The 21,587-nt window shown below is 41.0% G+C and overlaps 1 protein-coding gene across 3 annotated transcripts in view; it reads right to left on the bottom strand.

Annotated features, from left to right (window-relative positions):
* LOC149241810 (uncharacterized) overlaps positions 1-21,587 on the bottom strand; it is a 275,037-nt gene that overhangs the window by 143,729 nt on the left and 109,721 nt on the right. For all 3 annotated transcript variants that reach the window (XM_089374056.1, XM_089374057.1, XM_089374055.1), the window contains one exon: positions 17,638-17,764. In XM_089374056.1, coding sequence (XP_089230182.1) covers positions 17,638-17,764 — 127 coding nt within the window. The remainder of the gene's footprint in view (positions 1-17,637; positions 17,765-21,587) is intronic.

The raw sequence follows: 21,587 nt of genomic DNA, 5'->3' as shown, positions 1-21,587 counted from the left end.
GTCAAGAGATAGTTGAAAATTAGATGATGAAATCACCAAATATGGAACAATATTAGCTTGGAAAATGACCTTGCATGAGAACTATGCAATAATCACATGAGAGGACATATATATCAGCAACTAAATAAGTTATATCAGCTGCAAGAAATCAGATCTAAAATGCTCAAATGAATAATGTAAAGTGAGAAACAGAATCACTAGACTAGCCCAAGTAAGAGTGTGAAATGCTAGATCTATGGCATGAGCATGAAATTGAAATGAAGTGATATGAGCATAAGGAAATTGGCATAAAAATGGAAATGCTAGAAACTAGAATGTTAGATCTACTTTGAAGGAAGGGAAATAAAACTCAAATCCGAACTATGCAAAGAATCCTCTCCCAAATGCCAAGAGTATGATCCTCGAGCTTCCTCAAAGAAAATGTACTTTATTTATTAAAAATGATGCCCTCTCGTAGAGAAAGAGGACTTCGGCATTGAGGAGTGTTGAAAATAGTAGCGAGAAATTGATTCCTTGATTTGTGCCTTAATTGAAGGAGTCAAATTCAAGTTCCTTCTTGCACATTACTCGAGTTCCTAAAAATTAGGATATTCCCTATAAATTAAGAAGAGTTCCTATAATTTAGGAATCAGCTCCAAAATATTAGGATGAGTTAGGAATCAGGATGTAGTTAACTAATGTGTTAAAATTGAAAGTTGAGTTCTTGATATTCTAGTGTGAGTTGATAGAGAAAGACATAAGTGATTGAGTTTCAAGTGGTTGACTTGAAATAGGACGAGTTGCATGCACAGTTATAAATCACAAAATCATTCCTTAATTAGAATTCATTAATTTTAACCATTTGAATTATTATAAAGAAGGAGCAAAGGCACATTGTTGATCATTATCTTGTGAGCATGAGTTGGTGAGACAAGACAATAGAGCTCACAGGTTTGTGAGAAGGTTCCATAGGTTTGTGTGTGTGAGCTTGTGAGAGGAAGAGTGTGCAAAAGAAGTTTGTGCACAGATTGGTAGAGTGCAACAGAGATCAGGAGTCTTGCAAGAGTTTCAAACTTAGATCAATCAAGAAAGACAAGTGCTTTTTTTAGCTCGAAACAATTATTTTGTAAGAGATCTATTGCTCAGTTTCTATCAATAATCAACCAGAGGGTTTCCCCAGTTGGTTTCCCTAGAAAAACAGTGTGTTTTCACTATGTGATTGTGTTTATTTGTGTTCCTATTCCGCTGCAAGATTAGTAGAGAAATTGTATTTATTTATTTTTCGCGTGTGGTTCACGAACACTTGCGATCACTGGGTGGCCGCTACGTCCACGAAAATATCTGAGCTTGATCAAGGGTATCAAGCCCTGCGGCCAATAGCTAGGCCTAACCCCAAGGGCTTCGGGGAGAATTGACCCAGTGACCTCCTGAACAGTGAGGCACTTGTTTGACCAGTTGAGGGGCTAGAGAAATTGTGTTTATATGAAAGGAAATTTCTAAGACCCAAAATTTATAAAATTGACAAGTTTAATAATTTTAAAGCTCTGAGAACAGTTTATGAAACCCTAAATTAGGAATTTAACAGGGTATGACCAATATTACTTTTAGAATACACTGCTATGTAATATATGTACAGAATTTAACAATTTTATACTGAGTACCAACCTGGAGTTCTGTGGTTGAAGGTGTCTCTGCTCTGCAGTGGCTCTCGCTCCTGGTTCCATTACCAAAACGACCAAAACCTCCCTGCCAAACTGAGTACAACTTCAATACCCAGCTCCAAAGTACTTCAAATTCAAGGTACTCTGGCCCCTGTGCCCAAAACTTCAAGAACAATTGAGCTCAAAATGCCTTCTATCAGTAACACTGTGAGAATTTCCTACTATCTCTCTGTCAATTTCCCAAAATTCCTTCCCCTATTATGGCCTTCTTCACTACCTTATATGTTTGATTTCACCGTCTCTTAAACTCCTTGCTGTCCGCCTCCTTCCTCCACCGCTTCCTTACTTCTCTTTGATGTCCTCCTCCTACTATCTTCTAAACCCTTCTTTCTTTTGATGGAGGTGGTCCTATTTATTGTAATTTAAATGAATCACTTTTAGGGCTTGGCAATATTGTATTAATTTTTAGTTTGTAAACTAATTAAATTGTTTTGGTTCATATATTTAAATAAATCACTTTATATTCTTATTAATGAGTTTTAGTTGGATTTTTCGGGGGAGTGACTGCAACTTGAACGAGGATCGAAGTTGACGCTAGGGTTTTACATTAGGGTTCCATGGCAAGATGCGCAGGGGGGAGCGTCGCTCCCTCCTACAGTTAGGTAGTCATAAAAGGAGGCAAGGAAGTAGGAGGGAAGCATTTCAAAAAACCGTCGGAAAAGATTTCAAAAGCAAAAGGCAAGGAGACAGTTGGAAGAAACGAATCCCAAGATCAAGAAGGGAATCAACAGGAAACAAGTAAAGAAAAGGAGAAGGGAGGCGGCAGCGGAAAAAACGACTTCCACAAGAACTACGGGAGTCTGCAAACCCAAATCGAGCATCATTCCCCAGGTCATATTGAGTGATCCAGTGATTCAAGCACACAGGGACCATATGAAAGAACATGCGATCATCTGCAAGTTCATGGGGTTATGGCCAACGGAGAGGGCATTACACATCTGGATTAGGAGCCATTGGAAGCCAAAGGGAGAAATACATTTACATCTGGGTTCTAAGGGCTTCTTCACGGTGGTGTTCGCGAACCTAGAGGACAAAGACAGAGTGTTTGAAGGGGGGCCTTATTTCTATGTTGCGGCAAGACTCTACATGCAGCCATGGATGATGAACTTTGTCCCAGAACGTGAAACATTTACATCTGTACCAGTTTGGATCAGACTATACTCACTACCTCTGGATTACTGGCTACCAGAATCTTTGAAAACCATAGGCAACAAGCTGGGGCATTTTCTGAAGATATCAAAGGCAACTCTCAAAGGTAAATATACCTCCTTTGCCCGAATATGTGTGGAAATGGATCTATCTAGAGCCCTTCCGGAAGCAATAATTTTAGAGGTATATGATGAAGATTGGGTGCAAATGGTGGACTATGAGCACATACCTTTCAAGTGCCGCAAATGTCTTGAACACGGCCATCTATTTAGAGACTGCCCAACAAACACTATGGAAGGCAATGGGAAAACCTCTTTGGATATAGATCACGTGGGTTTTACCAAGGTTGGGGCCAAAGGGAAAGGGGGTAAACAACCACACAAGAAAAGTAGTGAAGACAAAAATACAAGACACAACAATTTCAAAATCCTAGAGGAAGTAGAGGAGAACGTGGAGACAGTCCAGGACAGGGAGAACGCATCTAAGGAGCAGGAAACGGAAGCTGAAATGGAGGATATCACAGTAAACAACCAGCAGAAGGAGGATCTACCAAGCTGCATGGAGATCAGTAAAGACTATGAGATGACTCCAAGTGAGGTAGGAACGGAGGACCATGAACTATAGGAGATTCTAGACAGGGAAAATCTAGATCTAGAACTATTTCTGGAACAAGGCAAGAACAAAGGAGTGGACTCCTTGCCAAAAGAAGACTATGATCGAGTTCAACAACTCTTTCTATGGAGGGCACAATCGAAGGGAACTGGTGTCAAGAGAAACCACGAAAGCCAGGAGCAAAGTGGGGTCAAAATGATGGAGAACTCACAGGCACAATCTCCAAAGAACTCAAGAAGGAAAAGAGGAAGGAAAAGACAGAATGAACTGCTAAACGAATGTGGAAAACTATTGATTAACTCAGGTAAGATGAAAGATCTTACCAGCTATTCCTTTACTAACCTTTCTTAATGAAGCTTACAACATGGAACATTAGAGGTATAGGTAGTAGAAGGAAACAAAGGAATCTGAGTAACAAAATAAAAGAAGAAAAACCAAACATGGTCTTTATTCAGGAGACTAAATGTTCAATGGATAAAATAAGAGAAATTCATAATAAATGGTTAATCAAGTATGAGTACTTAGAGGTTAAGGCAAATAACTCAGCAAGGGGGATTCTAACGATGTGGGATCCACAGAAATTTGGAATCCTGGAGGCTGAAGCATCCAGGAACTATCTATCTTTGGTGTGTAGTCCTGTAGGTGATAAGGAGACTTACATGATAACAAATGTTTATGGACCTCAGAAGCAAGCAGATAAACTCAAGCTTCTTACCTCTCTGGAAGGTCTAAGAGCAAGACATCCCAATATGCCCTGGATAGTTGCAGGTGATTTCAATATGATAAGATCTCTTTCAGAAAAAAAAGGAGGCACTAGACAGCTAGGCAGAGACTCTGAAGCCTTTCAAGATTTCATTAGGAACATGGGACTAGTGGACACTGAGACTATAAATGGAACCTTCACTTGGAACAATAAAAGGGGAGGGGCTTCTCAAGTGGCTTCCAAACTTGACAGATTTATTATTTCTGAGGATCTCCTCCTCACTGGACCAGCCATCACCGCTTCCATTATGCCCTTTGGAGGTTCGGATCACTGGCCAGTTCAGCTAGAAGCTACCTTTATGGGCACTCCGAGAAACAGGCCCTTCAGATTCGAAAATGCCTAGCTCTCTCACCCCAAATTCATCAGTAACATTGACAAATGGTGGAAAGAGGAGTTAAATATTCAGGGTACCAAAATGTTCATGCTCCAGCAGAGACTCAAACATATTAAATCCAAACTTAAAGCTTGGAACAAAAAGGAATTTGGTGATATCCTCAAGGCCAGAATAGAAACTGAGCAGAAATTACAGGAAATCAATCAGATCAATATCACAGAGGGCTTCAATGAAGAGAGGCAAAAACTAACTAACTCTTTGCAGGAAGATTGGGAGGATCGTTGTCTGCAAGAGGAAATTTTCTGGAGACAGAAATCTAGAATTCAATGGATCAAAGAGGGAGAAAGAAACACAAAGTTCTTCCACAAATCCACTATGGCACACAGGGCACACAATAGAATCACAAAGATTAAGGATTCTCAAGGTATTGAGCTTGTATCTCACATGGACATGGAATCGAGTCTAGTTCAACACTTCTCCAATATTGCAAAGGAGCCACTGGAGGATAGATCTAGGTTCATTGATCAATTCACCCAGTATATTCCCAAGTTGGTCACCAGAGAGGACAACCACAATCTCAACAGACCGGTCTCAGAAGAGGAGGTCAGTGAGGTGATTAAGGAAATGCAAAGTGGAAAAGCACCAGGCCCGGATGGATTCAATGTAGACTTCTTCAAAGCTTGCTGGGATACAGTCAAGCAGGACATCCTCGAGGTTGTGGAAGACTCAAGAAAATCCAAAAAGGTTCTGAAAGCATTGAACACCTCCTTCATAGCTTTAATCCCCAAAAAGGAAAATGCTATGACTCCGGATGGATTTCGACCCATAGCGTTATGCAATGTGGTGTATAAAATCATCTCCAAAGTGATAGCTAATAGACTCAAGCCCCTGCTACCTTCCCTCATCTCGAAAGAGCAAACAGGCTATGTGGAAGGAAGACAAATTCTCAACAACATCATCCAAGCACATGAGGTGGTACACTCTCTTAAATGCAACAAGCAAGCAGGCATGATCATTCAGTTGGACCTTGCGAAAGCCTATGACAAACTTAGCTGGTCTTATATTAGAGCTATTCTAAAAGCCTATGGCTTTGACCAAAACTGGATTAGATGGGTTATGGCACTAGTTACCACAACCAGCTTCTCCATTCTGCTTAATGGAGCTCCTTCAAGTCCCTTCTCACCTTCCAGAGGGCTCAGACAAGGAGATCCGCTCTCACCTTTCCTCTTCGTCCTCATGATGGAAGGGCTAGGTAGGGCAATCAAAATGGCAAATGTTGAAGGTCGAATTCAGGGTATCAAGCTCACCCCGGATGGAGAGGCTAACACTCATCAACAATTTGTGGATGATACTATGTTGCAGGGCATACCCACAGTTAGGGAAGCAAGAGCAATCAAAAACATACTAAATGACTTTGCTATGGCAGCAGGAACAGAGGTAAGCCTCAACAAGTCAAAAGTTTTTTTCTTTAATACCAATATTGCTATACAAAGAAACATTACCAGGATTCTTGGTTTTCAAAGGGAACAGTTACCGTCCAAATATCTTGGCATTCCTCTTACTGACAAACCTCTAAGCAAGAAAATATGGGAATCAATTTTAAATAAACTTCAGGACAAGATCAGAAAATGGACATGCAGATCCTTAAACCTAGCAGGGCGACTTGTGCTCACACAGGCGGTCCTACAGGCCATTCCCATTTTCATGTTTGCAACTCTCCCTGCTCCTCAAGGTATTAAGCAACAGATAAGGAGCATACAAAGGGACTTTCTGTGGGGCAAAGGGGAGGAGAAAAAGAAGTGGGCTTTAGTGGCCTGGGACAAGCTTTGCAGGCCCAAAAGCCATGGCGGCTTGGGGCTGCATGACCCGGAAACTCTCAGCAAAGTTTCGGGAGCTAAGCTCTGGTGGAGATGGATCAAGGAGCCGAATGCCCCCTGGGCCAAACTTTGGAAACAAAAGTATGCCAAGGATTGGCAGGAGAAGGATCATATCAGAATGTCAGGACAGATTAGGGGCTCACACATTTGGAAACTTGCTTGGGAGAATAAAGGCATTGTTCAACAACACTGTTTCTGGGAAATCCGAGCAGGGGACCGTGCTCGATTTTGGGAGGACAGCTGGCAACAAGAACCCATCCTGAACAGGAATGACCTAGCAGCCCTTAAGAGAGACACAGAGAGCAAAGGTCTGTTATTGGTAAAAGATTTCTAGGACCAGGGAAGTAATAATGTAAAATGGAGAAAATGGAAGGACCTAGGTTACAGTGATGAGAGTCCTTTGAAGGCCAAGGCAGATGCTCTTACCCAGGACTTAGAGCATAGGCGGATTCTAGTTTCCTCCTCACCTGACCAACTAAGATGGGGGAAGAACAATGAAGGTAACTTTAACCTCAAAGAAGCAAAACAGGCAGTCACAGGTTTTAACTTTGTGAATACAGAACAAGTCTGGAAGGAGCTTTGGCAAACTCCTCACTGGATGAAAATAAAGTTATTCATCTGGCTTGTGCATCAAAGAAAGATCCTAACTTGGGAAAACCTACTAAAGAAAGGCTTCATTGGCCCTTCCAAATGTCACCTCTGTGGCTCACATGAGGAAACAATTGAACACCTTCTCAACCTCTGCCCTTTCTCTGCTAAGGTGTGGAACTGGGTGGCCTCAATCTTCAGACAAACCGACAGGGACAGTCTCAGCATATCCAACACATTGAAAAATTGGAGGAAGAACTTCTCAGAGAATGAGATCATCAACAAAGCTTGGATGCTAGTACCAGGCTTTGTCATTTGGAATGTTTGGAAAGAGCGCAATAGGCGGATCTTCAAAAATAAAGCTAGCAAGCCCCAACACATAATCAATCAAATTCTAAAACAGCTTAAAGAAACAGTTAAAAGCCTTTTGAGGTCAATTCCCAAGGATCCTCCTCTGCCTCACGAGGAGAATATTATACTAAATTTGGGACTACAGTCCATCAGTCCTCAAGGAATAATAAAGGGAGTGAGAACAATAAATACAGGAGCTAGTAGTTGGAAGCCCCCTCCACAGGGCTTCTTCAAGGTAAACATTGATGGAGCTTCTAAGGGCAATCCAGGGGTAGCTGGCTTTGGGGGTGCCATAAGAGATCATCAGGGGCAAACAAAATACATCTTCCATGGCCACTTGGGAAAGGGTACCAATAATATGGCTGAACTCCTGGCATTAGAACAATGCTTGGAGATCCTGGTGGAGGCAAATTTACAGAATGCTATCATTGAAGCAGATTTGGAATTGATCATTAGAGCAGCCAAGAAATTCACAATGGAACTTCGCCAGATAAAGTGTCGAAGCACTGGAAGCTACTGCAGGTTTTTTACCGTATCCACTCTCACTTGCAAACCCTTAAAACGATAAGATTTGTTCATGTTAGAAGGAAGGCAAATATGTTAGCAGATCGGTTGGCCAACGAAGGAGTGACCAATAAGGACAGGGATTCTCAGCATGCCTGGGAGTCGTTACCTGCCGGAAAACTGCGAGAGGACTGTTTCTACCTGGCAACCAAAGATATGGAACTGTGGATGAACAGAACTGATCGAAGGGATTCAGGAGACAGGCGGGAGGATGGTATCACCTAATTCGTCTACAATTTTTGGTTTTGGCTGCTCTCCACAACTCTGTTCACTTTCGGTTGAATGATGAAGGTTACGAATCGGGCAACGCCACAGATCTGGTTGCCTGTGTGCATTTGGCTCAGTGGGTTTTTGATGGAGACTCCAGGCAGAAGGCTCAGAAATGTCTGCAGGAATGGTCGGACAGTCTTCGCTTGGCGACTGAGCGTTCTGGTTTTTCCGCGAAACCTCGGACACAAAACCATAAATGGTATATCGGGCGAGACAAGAATGGTATCTGGTTTTTTGTAATGTGCCTCTGATTCCACTCATTGTGTGACACGTTACAACGAGCGCTGAGAGAAACCGCCCTCATTGGGAGGTTAACCTCCACGCTTCTCGTTCATGCGATATCCACGATGGCCGTTGGATCGGGGTTATGTATTCAACGGCGGGGATTAGTTCGTGCTTGTTGCTTGAGGGTTCCGGACCCGAATTTGTTTAGTGGACTCAACCTATAGTTGTTGTCATGTCCGTTTGTTGGGTGCAGAGTGGTCCATTGTGGGTCCCTTTGTGGACCCCTGGTGGGATGCTTGTAGGGCTTTTGTGGGCCTCGGTCCCTGGTTTTCTGTCATCCCTGCTGACTGGGACACTTTGTAAACTATGTAATTTGGTTAGATTAATAGAAGGTTCGTCTCTTACTTATCAAAAAAAAAAATCACTTTATGTAAACCTTTATTAATTTCTTTTATTTAAATTAATAAATTCTAAATTAGTTAAATTTTAATTTATATATTCTATTATCTTATTTTATATAGATATATATATTTTTTATTTAAAAGATTAGTTATATATGTATATATATATATAAAGGCAGTACACATATAAATGCCTCAATCGGTATATTTATTATATCCTAGTGAGTTCAGGAACTTATTTCGATAATCAAAATTTTTAATATTAGCCAGTGGGTATAGTAGTGCAATACATGCGGTTCATGCATATGTAGCTATCATATGGATGTCTGGTATGTATGCTAATATTCACATTCTGTTTATAATTGTAGGCGAGTTATTACAAAATTATAGTTTAGATTGATTAGCAGATCAGAATTTCGTAGATTTTCTACAAGGAGAGTTTACAAATAGCTTCAACAAGCAAATACTCTTCCTCAAGGGATATCAATGAAACAAGAAAAGAAAGTGCAAATGCTTATTGCAAAATATACAATGAGTCCTCGAAAGGAAGGTGCTCACTTTCCTCAATAAGGTACAAATTTTATGGCTCGATTTCTTAGTCTCCAAGAGGAACTCTTGTGCAAGAGGTGAAGAAAGAAGAAAGGATATGAAGAAGGTGCTTGATAGATGAGAGGCTTTAGTGAGATCTCCATGGTCTTCCACTCTTCACCTTCAAAACTCCTTCAAGTGGATTTCGACCAACCCTTTCACTCCTCCTCCAAATTTGCACAAGACATGAGGAAAAAAGAAAAGATCATATCACAATTTATCACAAGTAATGTACACTATGAAACATTTGCATGCAACAAGAGAAGGAAGGGATTTCCTCTCTTGTGCAAGCAAGGAAAGGCTAAGCCTTTCCAACCAAAGACTTACCCCATGCTCAAACTTGTTAAAACAACATTAGATTTCTACACTTGAAAATAGTGTTAGCATTCACAAGGGATTAAATTTCACAATGAAGGAGACTAGGGGTTCAACCAAAAACCAACTAGCGCTCCTAAATCTAGAGTGTTTCTTTAATACAAAAAATTGATGCAAGAAAGCTTACATAAATTAATCCAATGAATGGCATATGATGCTAACAAGATTTAAAACCAAATGTAGAAAAATTAAGCACAAACAATTAGAACAATTTTACCTGACAACCATGGAAGGAGAATACCACACCAAATTGAACCCCCAAAGTCTTTCACTTTATTTGCATAGAAAAGAAGTAGGTACAAAATTGTGTAGAGTTTCCCCAAGCACAATAGCTTGTCTTCAAATGATACAATAGGAGCCCAAGGATCATTTAAATAGGGAAATTGGAGAACATCCCAATTTAGAACCCCAATGCCAAGTGGAGAATGTGGAAATCCCTAGAAAAATTCAAATTTTGCAGAGTGTGGAGCTTCCAGCCAAGTGTAAAATCGAATCTAAAATAGGGCAACATTGTTCCCTCTCTTTCCCATGTGCAAAAACGAATTTCCTTGTCATAGATGCCAAGTGTGGAGAATGTGGGTGGAAAGGGGAAGAAATCCCACAAATTTCTCAAGCAAGAAGCTACGATAGACCACCATAATGAGACCTCCCACAAATCGAACTCAAATTTTCCCTGCGTTCGCTGCAAGGAAGTTTTGTGCGTTAATGTTTAACTGGTTGTGCGTGAAGATGGAGTAGAGTTGCACGTACAAGTGTAATGTTTGGAGACAATACTACATAATAATCTCAACAAATATTTTATCACATCTTTCCATAGTATCTCCAAGCAAATGCATTGATCTCCAAGGATAGAACAAGCTGCCAAGTATGCAATGCATGCCCCAAATTTGGCCCACACTTGGGTTTCCCCATGTGCACAAATTCTTGATGATATGTGATGCCAACTCACATTTCCACGTGCCTTTTGTCTTGACTTTGACTTGAGATTAATTTTCAAGTCATTTCCACATCATTATGGCATGTGAGAATTTTATTTTTCTCCATTTTTTATTTTCTAGACTATTTATTTCTCATTTTCCCACCAGACTTAGGAATAATTGGGATTTGAGGGTCAATAAGTGATTTTTCACCCCTCAAAGTGCGTCTTAATAGAAAGTTGAGGTGTAGGGGTCTAAATTTGATTACTCATACCCCTACAACTTCTTCAGACATCACTTATCATAATTTTTATTAAAATTTTGTTAAAAATCTCGTCCTGCGGGAAATTTTTAACAATTAAAAATGACCCTTAGACCTAATCAAATTTCGCGAAATTTTACGAGTGACCTAGCATGGTAATATACATTGACTCCAGACACTAGGCCTCTCCTAAGACTCTACCATCAAGCCGCACTCCAACTTTGGGGGTATATCTGGGAGAAAAAACTCAAATAATTATTAAGCGTTAAAAAAACACCAATAATTAATTAAGTAAAAAAAACTCCCTAGAGTGAACTCACTTGATAGCAAAGACCTAAGCTACCTAGGCCTGTTACATGGCTTTATTCATCATGCTAGCATCATGTTTACAATATCCCTGTAGGGTTGTAGAAATTGAGTATAAAATGAAGAAAGAGAGAAGAAATGGGGTTTAAAAGCCCTAATGAAATTTGAAACTCTAAATGATCTGAAAGTGTAGGAATGCTCTGAAGTATCCTTTTGGGCATTGAGTCTTTAAAAATATTCAAATGCGACTTTAGTGATCAACAAGCCCTAGGGAGAGGAATACTCCCACTATCCAACCATAAATTGCAAATGAGGAAGTTCTTCCTTTATATAGAGGAGGTAAGGAAATTCCTTTACATTAAAATAATATTATTTAGGGGATTTCTTTAGATCTAAGAATGAAATTTAGATCTCGTCTACTTCTAGAAACTAAAAATCAATAAATAAAGTGGTCAAAGCCACACATACAATGAAAACCAATGAACCCCTCAAAAGTGGAGAAGAAGAACACCAAGCTTGAATAAAAAATATTTGAACCCTTTGAAGACATCCCACTCCTTGTCTAGAATGTTAACCCCATGACTCGCTCCAAATGTGCCATCGCTAGATTGCATGTAAATAGTTTTGCTTGGAATGCACATAAAATATTATTTGGTGGTTAAAATCACCCCAATGTTTATTCTCTTAGTGCGACATCTTAACTATTTGACCCCAACATGCACCCTTGAAAAGATAAGGCCCACCTGGAAAGCGTCAACAACAAAAAAATATCTCAACAATGCATATCCATCAATGACCATGTTCAATGCTATAGTCCATCTTGAACCACCCAAGGGCTAAACATATTGTTGATTTGGGGTAGCATCAGATGTGCTCTATCCACGAAATTTGGTGGAGAGGTTGGGGCACATGGGATCTCCAATACCCAGAAAGGGTTTGGGCAGATTCTAAACAGTTCAGGAGATATTAAAATAATTTATATTTTTAATGGAGTCCCTAAGTCTAAACTTAGGGAAATTAAAATATTAATGTGAATTAATATGAAACTGTGTTAGAATGGTCCAAAATACATGGATCAAGCCAGATCTAATCTTAGCCGTTAATTGGGGACTTAATCTCGGTCGTTGATATGTCAACAGGAAAAGTATAAGAGGAGGCTTGAGGATCACTTGGAGAATACACCAGAGTGATCAGTCATTCTATTCTCTAGAGCGAGGTTTGCTAAGAGAGATAGAATTAGTGATCGGGAGTTGCAGCTGAGGGGCATTGAGTACAGAGAGACAGAGAGGCAGAGATAATGCCGGGAGAGCAGCACAGTGGCTGGGGAGAGTGACACAGTAGCAGCGAGAGCTCACCCAAGGCCACGCAGAGGTAGCCAGGAGTTGCACAGCGCCTCAGAGAGGCTAGCGTTGCTGACGCAGAGGGCCAGAAGGTTGACGCAGGGCCACCTAAGGACAGACCCATTCGGGGTGACGCAGGGCCAACGCTGGGCAGAAAGGCGCTGACGCTGGGGTTTCTGGGGCGGATTGGAGCTGAGGAGCTGCCAGAAGGATTATCCAAGGTTTTAGCCAGGTGATTTGTCTCAAATTGAGAGGTATTACTGCCAAAGAAATTCTTTGTTGGTAGGCCAGTTTCAGCACCCAGATTGTACTTTGATATTGCTTAGTAAGAAAACCCTCAGATAGTTGCACCGGTTTTCCCACATTGAGTTTTTCCGAGGAAATTGGTCCAAAAATAATGGTGTCATTTGGTGTGATTGTTTCTGTTTTCTTCAGTTGTTGATTTATAATATGTTGAGCATGCACTAGTGTTTATTTTCAATATTTACATTGTAAATAACTTGTTAAGTAACTGAACAAGTAGGTAGGAATAAATTAGATAAAGTGCATGGAGGGTTTCTAACTAGTAGACTTAGAAACTTCAACATTGTATCAGAGTGTGATCGCAGATCACAGGAGGACTGAGGACATCAGCGGAGCAGAGCAATGGCAGCAGAAAACAGTTGTCCCAAGGTGGCAAAAGTTGTTTCTAGCAAACCAGCAACAAGGGAAGAGTGACGCAGTGCCTGCGTCATCAAGGGTCACCCAAGAAGAGGCAACGCAGAGGCTAAGGAGGCAAAGGGAGCCTCACGCAGAGCCACGCAAAAGCTGGGAGGGCTGGCACAGCTGGCTGAGGAGGTCGGGTTGCTGGTGCCGGGATTATGAAGAGCCTAGGAGCTCTCACCTTCAGGTTGTTGGGGTTTAGAAGGCTGTGGGAATATTGCAGAGTGGAGTTGGTGAGGTACTGTAGTCAGAACAATACTTGACAGAGCAAGGCCAAGAGGAGGGAGTTGCTACCGAGGGTTTCTAGCCGAGGAACCTGGATCAGTGGTGCGGTTGCACAAGACGATCAGAGTAGGGGGCATCTCGACAGCGGCAGAAGGATTTCCAGGAGGGAAATCGGGACTCAGAGGGAGTCCAGAAGAGAACTTCCAGACGGGAAGTAGAGACTCGGAGGAGTCGAACAGAGAACTTCCAGGAGGGAAGTAGAAGAGCATCATGGCACTACACGGAGTAAGAGACCAGGATAGACTGGACGGAGCGTCAAACTTCGCAATCTAGAAGGCCAGAATCTTATCCGTACTTGACAGAAATCGTGTCAAGAACTTCGCCTTGAAGGTTATAGCTATCCCAGTCGACCCCAATGATAACGACAAGTATGAGGAGGCAATGGCAAGGGCAAAGAGCATCATCCTTGACAGGGTCAAGGACCATGTAGTACCACACATTGCCGAGAAGGAAATGGCATATCAGATGTGGGAAGCCCTCAAGAAATTGTACCAACATACTTTTGTGTAAAGAAGAATGTTACTTGAGAATCAATTGAGGTCGTATCAGATGAAGGGAGAATCGATTAACACCTTCCTCGGAGGACTGAATGAGATCTGAGATCAATTCACTGTTATAGAAGCCACGCCGGATCAGGAATTGATGGTGAGGACGACCCTAAATGCAGTCTTAGAAGACTGGGAGGTATTTGTCCAGAGTATACTAGGCAGAGGGACACTTCCACCTTGGGATGAGATATGGGCTGCTCTTCGCCAAGAAGAGATTAGATGGCAATCGAAGACGGGTAGCAGCAGCAAGGAGATCAAACTCAAGCAGGAGGAGGAAGATGTTGCCCTAGCATCTAACGGAAAGCAGGAAAAGCGGAAGAAGAAGGATCTCTCCAAGATTAAGTGCTTCCACTGTGGAGAGCTGGGTCATTATGCGACCCAATGTCCAAGGAAGAAGAGTGAGGGAGAGTCTTCTAAGACTAAGGCTGCGCCAGCAAGGACAGAAAAGGAAGTGCTGACAGACGATGATTGTGCCATGAGTGCACATGCGCCACTTGAGTGGAAGTGCGGAGACATCAAGCTGTAGTCAGACAGACTACAGGCAATGAAGGGCAAGATCCTCGAGGAACCCAGCCTCTTGGATTAGACCTTGCTATGGGAGCCCCGAAGAGGAGTAGCAGGACTGGCTAAATCGAGTAGAGATGGATGCGGATGGAACGGCAGAGAGAGCTACAGTGCAAGAGTCCCGAGACAGTGCGAGGCTAGTAGGCTATAGCAGTGCGAGTGGCACAAGAGTGTTGCACCAGTGCAGGATGGCACAAAGAGGTGTGCAACGATGCGAGATGCAGGGAGTTGTTGCAGCAACTCAGAGGTCAGAGAGGGAGCACTTGTCATCGGCAGAGGGAGCTTCAACATCAGGAGAGTCTCTAGCCCAACGAGGAGGTCAGAGTTGGGAGATCAGTTACTTACTTCTCGGTAATTGAGTTGTAGTGCAGCAGTGGGTAGCACGATGCAACATGATGAGAGGAGGTGTAGTGCAGATGTAGTGCTGGGAGAAAGGACCAGTAGCAGCACGGATGCAGAGGGAGTTGTCATAAAAATGGAGCAGTGGAAATGGCAGAGTCATGGGCAGCAGTACAAGATGCAACAGTGCAAAGGATGTTGGGCAGGGAGGCTTAGCATCAGCACAAGGACCGATACCGGATGATCAGAGTAATACACAGTGAGGAGTATTGCTAGAGCATGGTTCTCACTAAGAGGGAGTGTTGATTTGGGGTAGCATCAGATGTGCTCTAGCCACGAAATTTGGTGGAAAGGCTGGCGCACATGGGATCTCCAATACCCAAAAAGGGTTTGGGCAGATTCTAAACAGTTTAGGAGATATTAAAATAATTAATATTTTTAATGGAGTCCCTAAGTCTAAACTTAGGGAAATTAATATATTAATGTGAATTAATATGAAACTGTGTTAGAATGGTCCAAAAGACATGGATCAAGCCAAATCTAATCTTAGTCGTGATTAGGAACTTAATCTCGGCCATTGATATGTCAATAGGAAAAGTATAAGAGGCTTGAGGGTCACTTGGAGAATACACCAGAGTAATCAGTCATTCTATTCTCTAGAGCAGGGTTTGCTAAGAGAGATAGAATTAGTGATCGGGAGTTGCAGCTGAGGGGCATTGAGTATAGAGAGACAGAAAGGCAGAGATAGTGTCAGGAGAGCAGCGCAGTAGCCAGGGAGAGTGACGCAGTAGCAGCCAGAGCTCACACAAGGCCACATAGAGGTAGTCGAGAGTTGCGTAGAGCCTCAGAGAGGCCAGCGTTGCTAACGCAGAGGGCCAGAAGGTTGACGCAGGGCCTCCTAAGGCTGACGCAAACCCATCTGGGGTGACGCAGGGCCAGCGTTGGGCAGAAAGTGGCTGACGCAGTGCAGAAAACTCTAACGCTAGGGTTTCTGGGGCAGATTGGAGCTGAGGAGCTGCCAGAAGAATTATCTGGGGTTTCAGCCAGGAGATTTGTCTCAAACTGAGAGGTATTACTGCCAAGGAAATTCTCTGTTGGGTAGGCCAATTTTGGCACCCAAATTGTACTCTGATATTGCTTAATAAGAAAACTCTCAGATAGTTGCACCAGTTTTCCCACATTGGGTTTTTCCAGGACATTGGTCCAAAAATAATGGTGTCATTTGGTGTGATTGTCTCTGTTTCCTTCAGTTGTTGATCTATAATATGTTGAGCATGCACTAGTGTTTATTTTCAGTATTTACATTGTAAATAACTTGTTAAGTAATTGAACAAGTAGGTAGGAATAAATCAAATAAAGTGCATGGAGGGTTTCTAACTGGTAAACTTAGAAACTTCAACATATATACTATGTACCCCAAATAATACTTTCGAAATGACCCGAAAATCTAACACTAACTCTATCAAACATCAAGTATTGCCCCACCACACATTCAAAAAAAGGGGACCATTTAAAACACCCCCTCCTAGTGATGCATAGTCATTGGGATGCTCCAAAAAAAAAACACAAGTAGCAAGCATTCAACTGTCAAGAGTGAACCATCAAACAAAGCCATTAAAAGTAACCACCAAAAACGATGAGATGACCATCCATCATAGAGACATGAATCCCCTCCACCAAAGTTTTGCATCAAATAAACCACCATCAATAAGAGGAGGCTTCATGAAGGTGTATAGCCCTAAGTCCATCTAAAAGCTCCATAGGTACCAACAGGAGACTCCATAAATGTGATGAAAATCAAAATGTGAAACCTCATATAATCTGAAGCATAACAATACCATTACAATGTCAATACTTTTTAGTGTACTTTGAAGTAATTCCAAAAACAAGCATAGAGAATGGCAACTAAAGGTAGATATTAATCTCTAAGCAAGACTTTTCATATATTATCTCAACACAATTTAGACTATTCTAATTTCAAGTGTTATATGCTCATAATAGCCATTTCCTACCCACTTAACCTATAGCTACAAAAATTTAATAATACGAAGTCATTACCCTTGACAACCAACATGACCATGCAATAAAAAAATTTCACGACATTTAATTTATGTACAATCGATGACCATGTATGAAAACAAATGCATTTTTAGGAAGTCCAAATGCCACAAATATGTAAAGAATTGCTGTATTTTACAGATTAATTATAAAAAACTAAACTATATATGATGTTATTTCTGGATATTGTTACTGTGTGAGTGGATTGAGGATACTGTCCAACATTTCGCGTGGACACTCCACCCATTCTTCGCACATTTATAATCCTATATGCTAACTCTTTTCTAATCACTTTGCCTCATTGGTCCCTGAGGATGGGTGGTGTCCGCCCGAAATGTTGGACAGTATCCTCAATCCACTCACACAATAACAATATCCAAAATAGCACCATATATAAGTATGGACTGTGTAAGCATAGTAGCATACATTCTCTTAAATCTAAATCAATATTGTATTCTTAAGCCAAAAGAATTGTCATTTCAATCAAACGTGTTGTTAAAATGGGGGGCCAAAACTTACTTGTTTTCGCATTTCCTCAGTTGAAAGTAGACCAAGCATTCCACGCTCTCTACAAGCTTGTCTAAGTTCATCTTCAGAAAGAGACTCAACACCCTCTTTTTGGATCATTCTATCATCCTCCTTGATCCTAGCAATAACATCAGTAAAACAACATGAGATTTTAAGATTTTCCACTGAAGGATAAAATCAGCAGTACCATCTGAAAATCAAAAATACAACAGGATGAAGAATGACATGAATGTGAAAAAAAAAAGACTTGATAAGATCAAGCGGGGATAGTTCTTCATCTCCCCTTAGATCAAAGCAACCTTACAAAACTTAGAAATTCCAAAGGTTAAGATCTATAAGTATTAAATGTTATTTACAATCAACAGCCAACAAACACATCGGAAATCTAAGGATGACAAATCACACATGCTAGATTCTATAACAGCAGTGTTAACATACCAGCAAATAAACCCCTATTAACAGTGAGTTTAAATCATGTTTATTCCAAATACTAAAGGATAGCATAGTCTAACTATCAGACGTTTTTTATCTTTCCTGGTGATATTTTCTGGTCGATTTTGTCCAAAATCCAGTGAGGATTTATTGGAATGGTAACTCTGAGTTCTACAATCCGCACAATCTGAGTGTTTCAGCGGTTCTCGAGGGCGCTGAATTGTGCCAGATTCAGGCCAAAAAGGTAAAAATGTCTTATGGTTAGACTGCAGGATTGCTTGGTTACTAGAAAAAAGGAAAATCCATGTAACGGCACTAACTAAAATTAATTATTATTCAGAGCAATTGCAACCCAAGAATAAGCAGAATCGAGAAACCAAACCAACTTATAATGCGCAGGAAAACAACAATGATACTGTCTAATTGGTAACACCAAGCTCACCTATGGCGAGCATTTCCAGCGTATGCACATAAACACCCCACAGTAAGAGCACATTATTATACTTTCAAGCATGCATTTTTCCTCTCAAAAAATAAACCGTCTTCCTCTACTTTTACGCTCGCACAAGACCGATCTGTGCTTCACTATCTAGGGTTTAAACTTTACCGCAGAATAGAAGGAGGCATTGTGAGAGACTCACTGTCAGAGCAGATCTATTAAAAGGTGATGAGTCGTCTCTATTCCCATAGAGGGGAGTAGTACCGCCAATACTCGGGGACCGTTCTGATTGATAAGCCGCTATTGAGTTGACAATCGGTTGATAAGTCGTCTCTATTCCCCTAGAGGGAGTAGTAGTGCTATACTCGGCCACCGTCCCGATTGATAAACCGCCATAGAGTTAACAATTAGTTAAGTCCGTGATGCAGCCTCAAGAGATTGATAAGCCGTAACAGTGATACGTCGAGGGATCTGACACTGGAATTCGACCCGCTAGAAGAGGTTGGCTTGGGGACTGGAAGATGATTCCATGTCTAAACAGAGCCACAAAGGACACATTGTAACAAGTTCTGAAATTTCTTGCTAAAGGAGAACCAATTTTTTATCATCTTAGAATTGATTATACCGTTGAACCGGAGATTGACAAATTATGATAAATTTCTAACTCGACCAGTAAACAATGGCTTTGTTTTAGACGAACATTAGGGCTATAGTTGAGATTTTATGGAGCGTGCTGCTGGCTTTCAATGCTGAGTTGTAGCTGTAAATTAAGATTTCTTTGGTGTATTGGCAAATTTATCCTATGGACGGAAAAGAAAAAGTGAATGATCAGCATTTTGAATCATAGAAACAAAAGATGCTTGCAATATTTGAATACGGTTGTTCGGAAAAAGCTATAATGGGAAAAAAAAGTGCAGAGTAACGCTGATGTGGATGCCCAAGTGAAGTGTGATGGCAAGAAGAATTGAGAAGCTGTGCTGTTGATAACACTCTCATTAATGAATGAGATGCTCATGAAGTTCAACATTGTAATGATGTATTTGTCATGTGGGGGAATCCATGAAAAATGCATGAAACCTCAAAGAAAGGCAGTGCACTCGCTTAAAAATGTCATTCTCAATTAAAATGGAGGAATTTGACTCCTTGCAATATCTTTTGTTAAAAATCAAACATTTTAGAGACCAGTTGAAATCAATGGATATTGGAAGGACAAGATATGGACGTTCTAACTTGGCAAAGTTTGTTTGCCTTCTAGGCAAATATTATTGAGACCCTGAATATTACTAGTATTAATAAAGATTTGACATCTAAGTAATTGAGCACTAAGCTATTGCAGTAAGATAGATGGAAAAAGCAGTCTGGGAATAGCAATATAAATGTGATATGTGGTGGTAATTGTAGCGAAGTTTAAGAGCAAAGGCAGCAAAAAGAACGTAAAGGATGATAGATATAAAGAATCATGTAAATATAGAAAAACTATTAAATACTTTTATCGTGGTAAGTTAGGCCATATAAACAGAATTTGCAAGAAGCATTGTCCGACAAAAAGCACAACCAAGAGCATTCTCTAAATGATAAATTTGGAAAAAGAACATGCTGATGTGGTTGAACACGAGGAGGAAGAGTTAAAAGTGTTCATGGCCAAAGATAAGGATTCAAATAGTAGTGAGGATGATTGGTACATTGATTTAGGTGTATCTAGACATTTTACTAACAGCATTGATTAGTGTGTTGAATTGGTCAAGAATAAATTTCAATATTATTCTGTCGTGTTGATTGGTGGAGAAGAACCCAGGGTTAGAGGGAAGTAAAATGTATTACTTTAGCTGAGGCACAACACGTAATGATTAAAGATGTCTATTATGTTCCTTGTTGGATAAAAATCTACTTTGGTTAAGTAGTATAGTAAGGCATAGCCCACACTTACATATAAATTTCAGCAATTATAGGTGTTTTATGGTTGATAAGAATATCAAAAAAATAGGTGCTTTGAATGTGGAAGGACAAGGTTAATTCTAGTTGATAGAAACTGGGAATACAGGATTGGTTTAGCAGAAAAATGGCTGTAATTTCACTAAAAACTCAGCCACAATGCCTAGGACAGAGAGGTGTGAGTTGAGACAGCTCAAGAAATGTAACCATAAATGATATTGCTGCTAAAAAGAGTAAAATCAGCAAAGAAAAGAAGGCAAACAGCAGGTATATCATGCATGATTTGCCGTCATTCATAAGAACAAGACCCTCAACGAGGATGAAGATGTAGTAAAATGAGATGATGTTTCCTCAAAAAATCAAACATAAACTTTTGATATGTTGGACTGTTGAGACGTGGAGGTGAGTTCATTGTTGATTTGGGTTGGCAACGGATGTGCTCTAGGCCTCAAATTTTGCAGGGAGGCTTGGGCACATGTATTCCAAAGAACCAAGAAAGTGTTTTGGGAAATGGATGTAACTTCTAGAAGAAGACGAGGATCAAACTAAAATGATCTTAGCCATTGATTAGCTTTTAATCTAGGTCATTGAATGTCAACGAGAAGATTATTTAAAGGAGCTTGAGGGTCATTTGGAAAACAAACCGAGAGATCAAGAGATCGAATTTCTGAAGTGAGAAGTTTTAGGAGGAAATTCTAATCGAGTAGATTTCTTGCAGTGAGGGGCAGTGAGTATCTAGAAGAAGGAAGTTTTCTTGGGCAGAAGAGTACGAGGCAGAGAGAGGACAGAATGATGTCCAGAGAGAAGCAGATGTTGGACCACGCAGAGCTGACGCAATGGCAGTGCAGGACTTAGAGGGAAATCAAATTCCTGCTGAGGAAATCGAGTTTTAGTAGCCGGGAGTCGGGATGTGAGACCGGGAGGCAAAGATTTGGATTTTCTAGCCCGCATAGGGTCTAGAGAAGGAGCAGTGTGATACCCAACAGGGGTGATGCAAGAACTGCGTGGGAGTGACGCAGTTCTGCGCAGAGGGTACGCAGAGGCTCTAGTTCAACGTGATCAGACTTAGATTCTCCCAGTGACAGGGTGAGAGCACTTCACCATTCGTTTTGTCCAGTTTCTCTCTGTATCGGATTGC

The sequence above is a fragment of the Pinus tabuliformis genome, chromosome 8 (assembly GCF_031772625.1).
Source record: "Pinus tabuliformis cultivar Carrire ecotype Pingquan chromosome 8, CPIR1, whole genome shotgun sequence".
Taxonomy (NCBI): domain Eukaryota; kingdom Viridiplantae; phylum Streptophyta; class Pinopsida; order Pinales; family Pinaceae; genus Pinus; species Pinus tabuliformis.
Note: the sequence above shows the minus strand (reverse complement) of the source record. Positions and strands in the feature narration are given on the sequence as shown.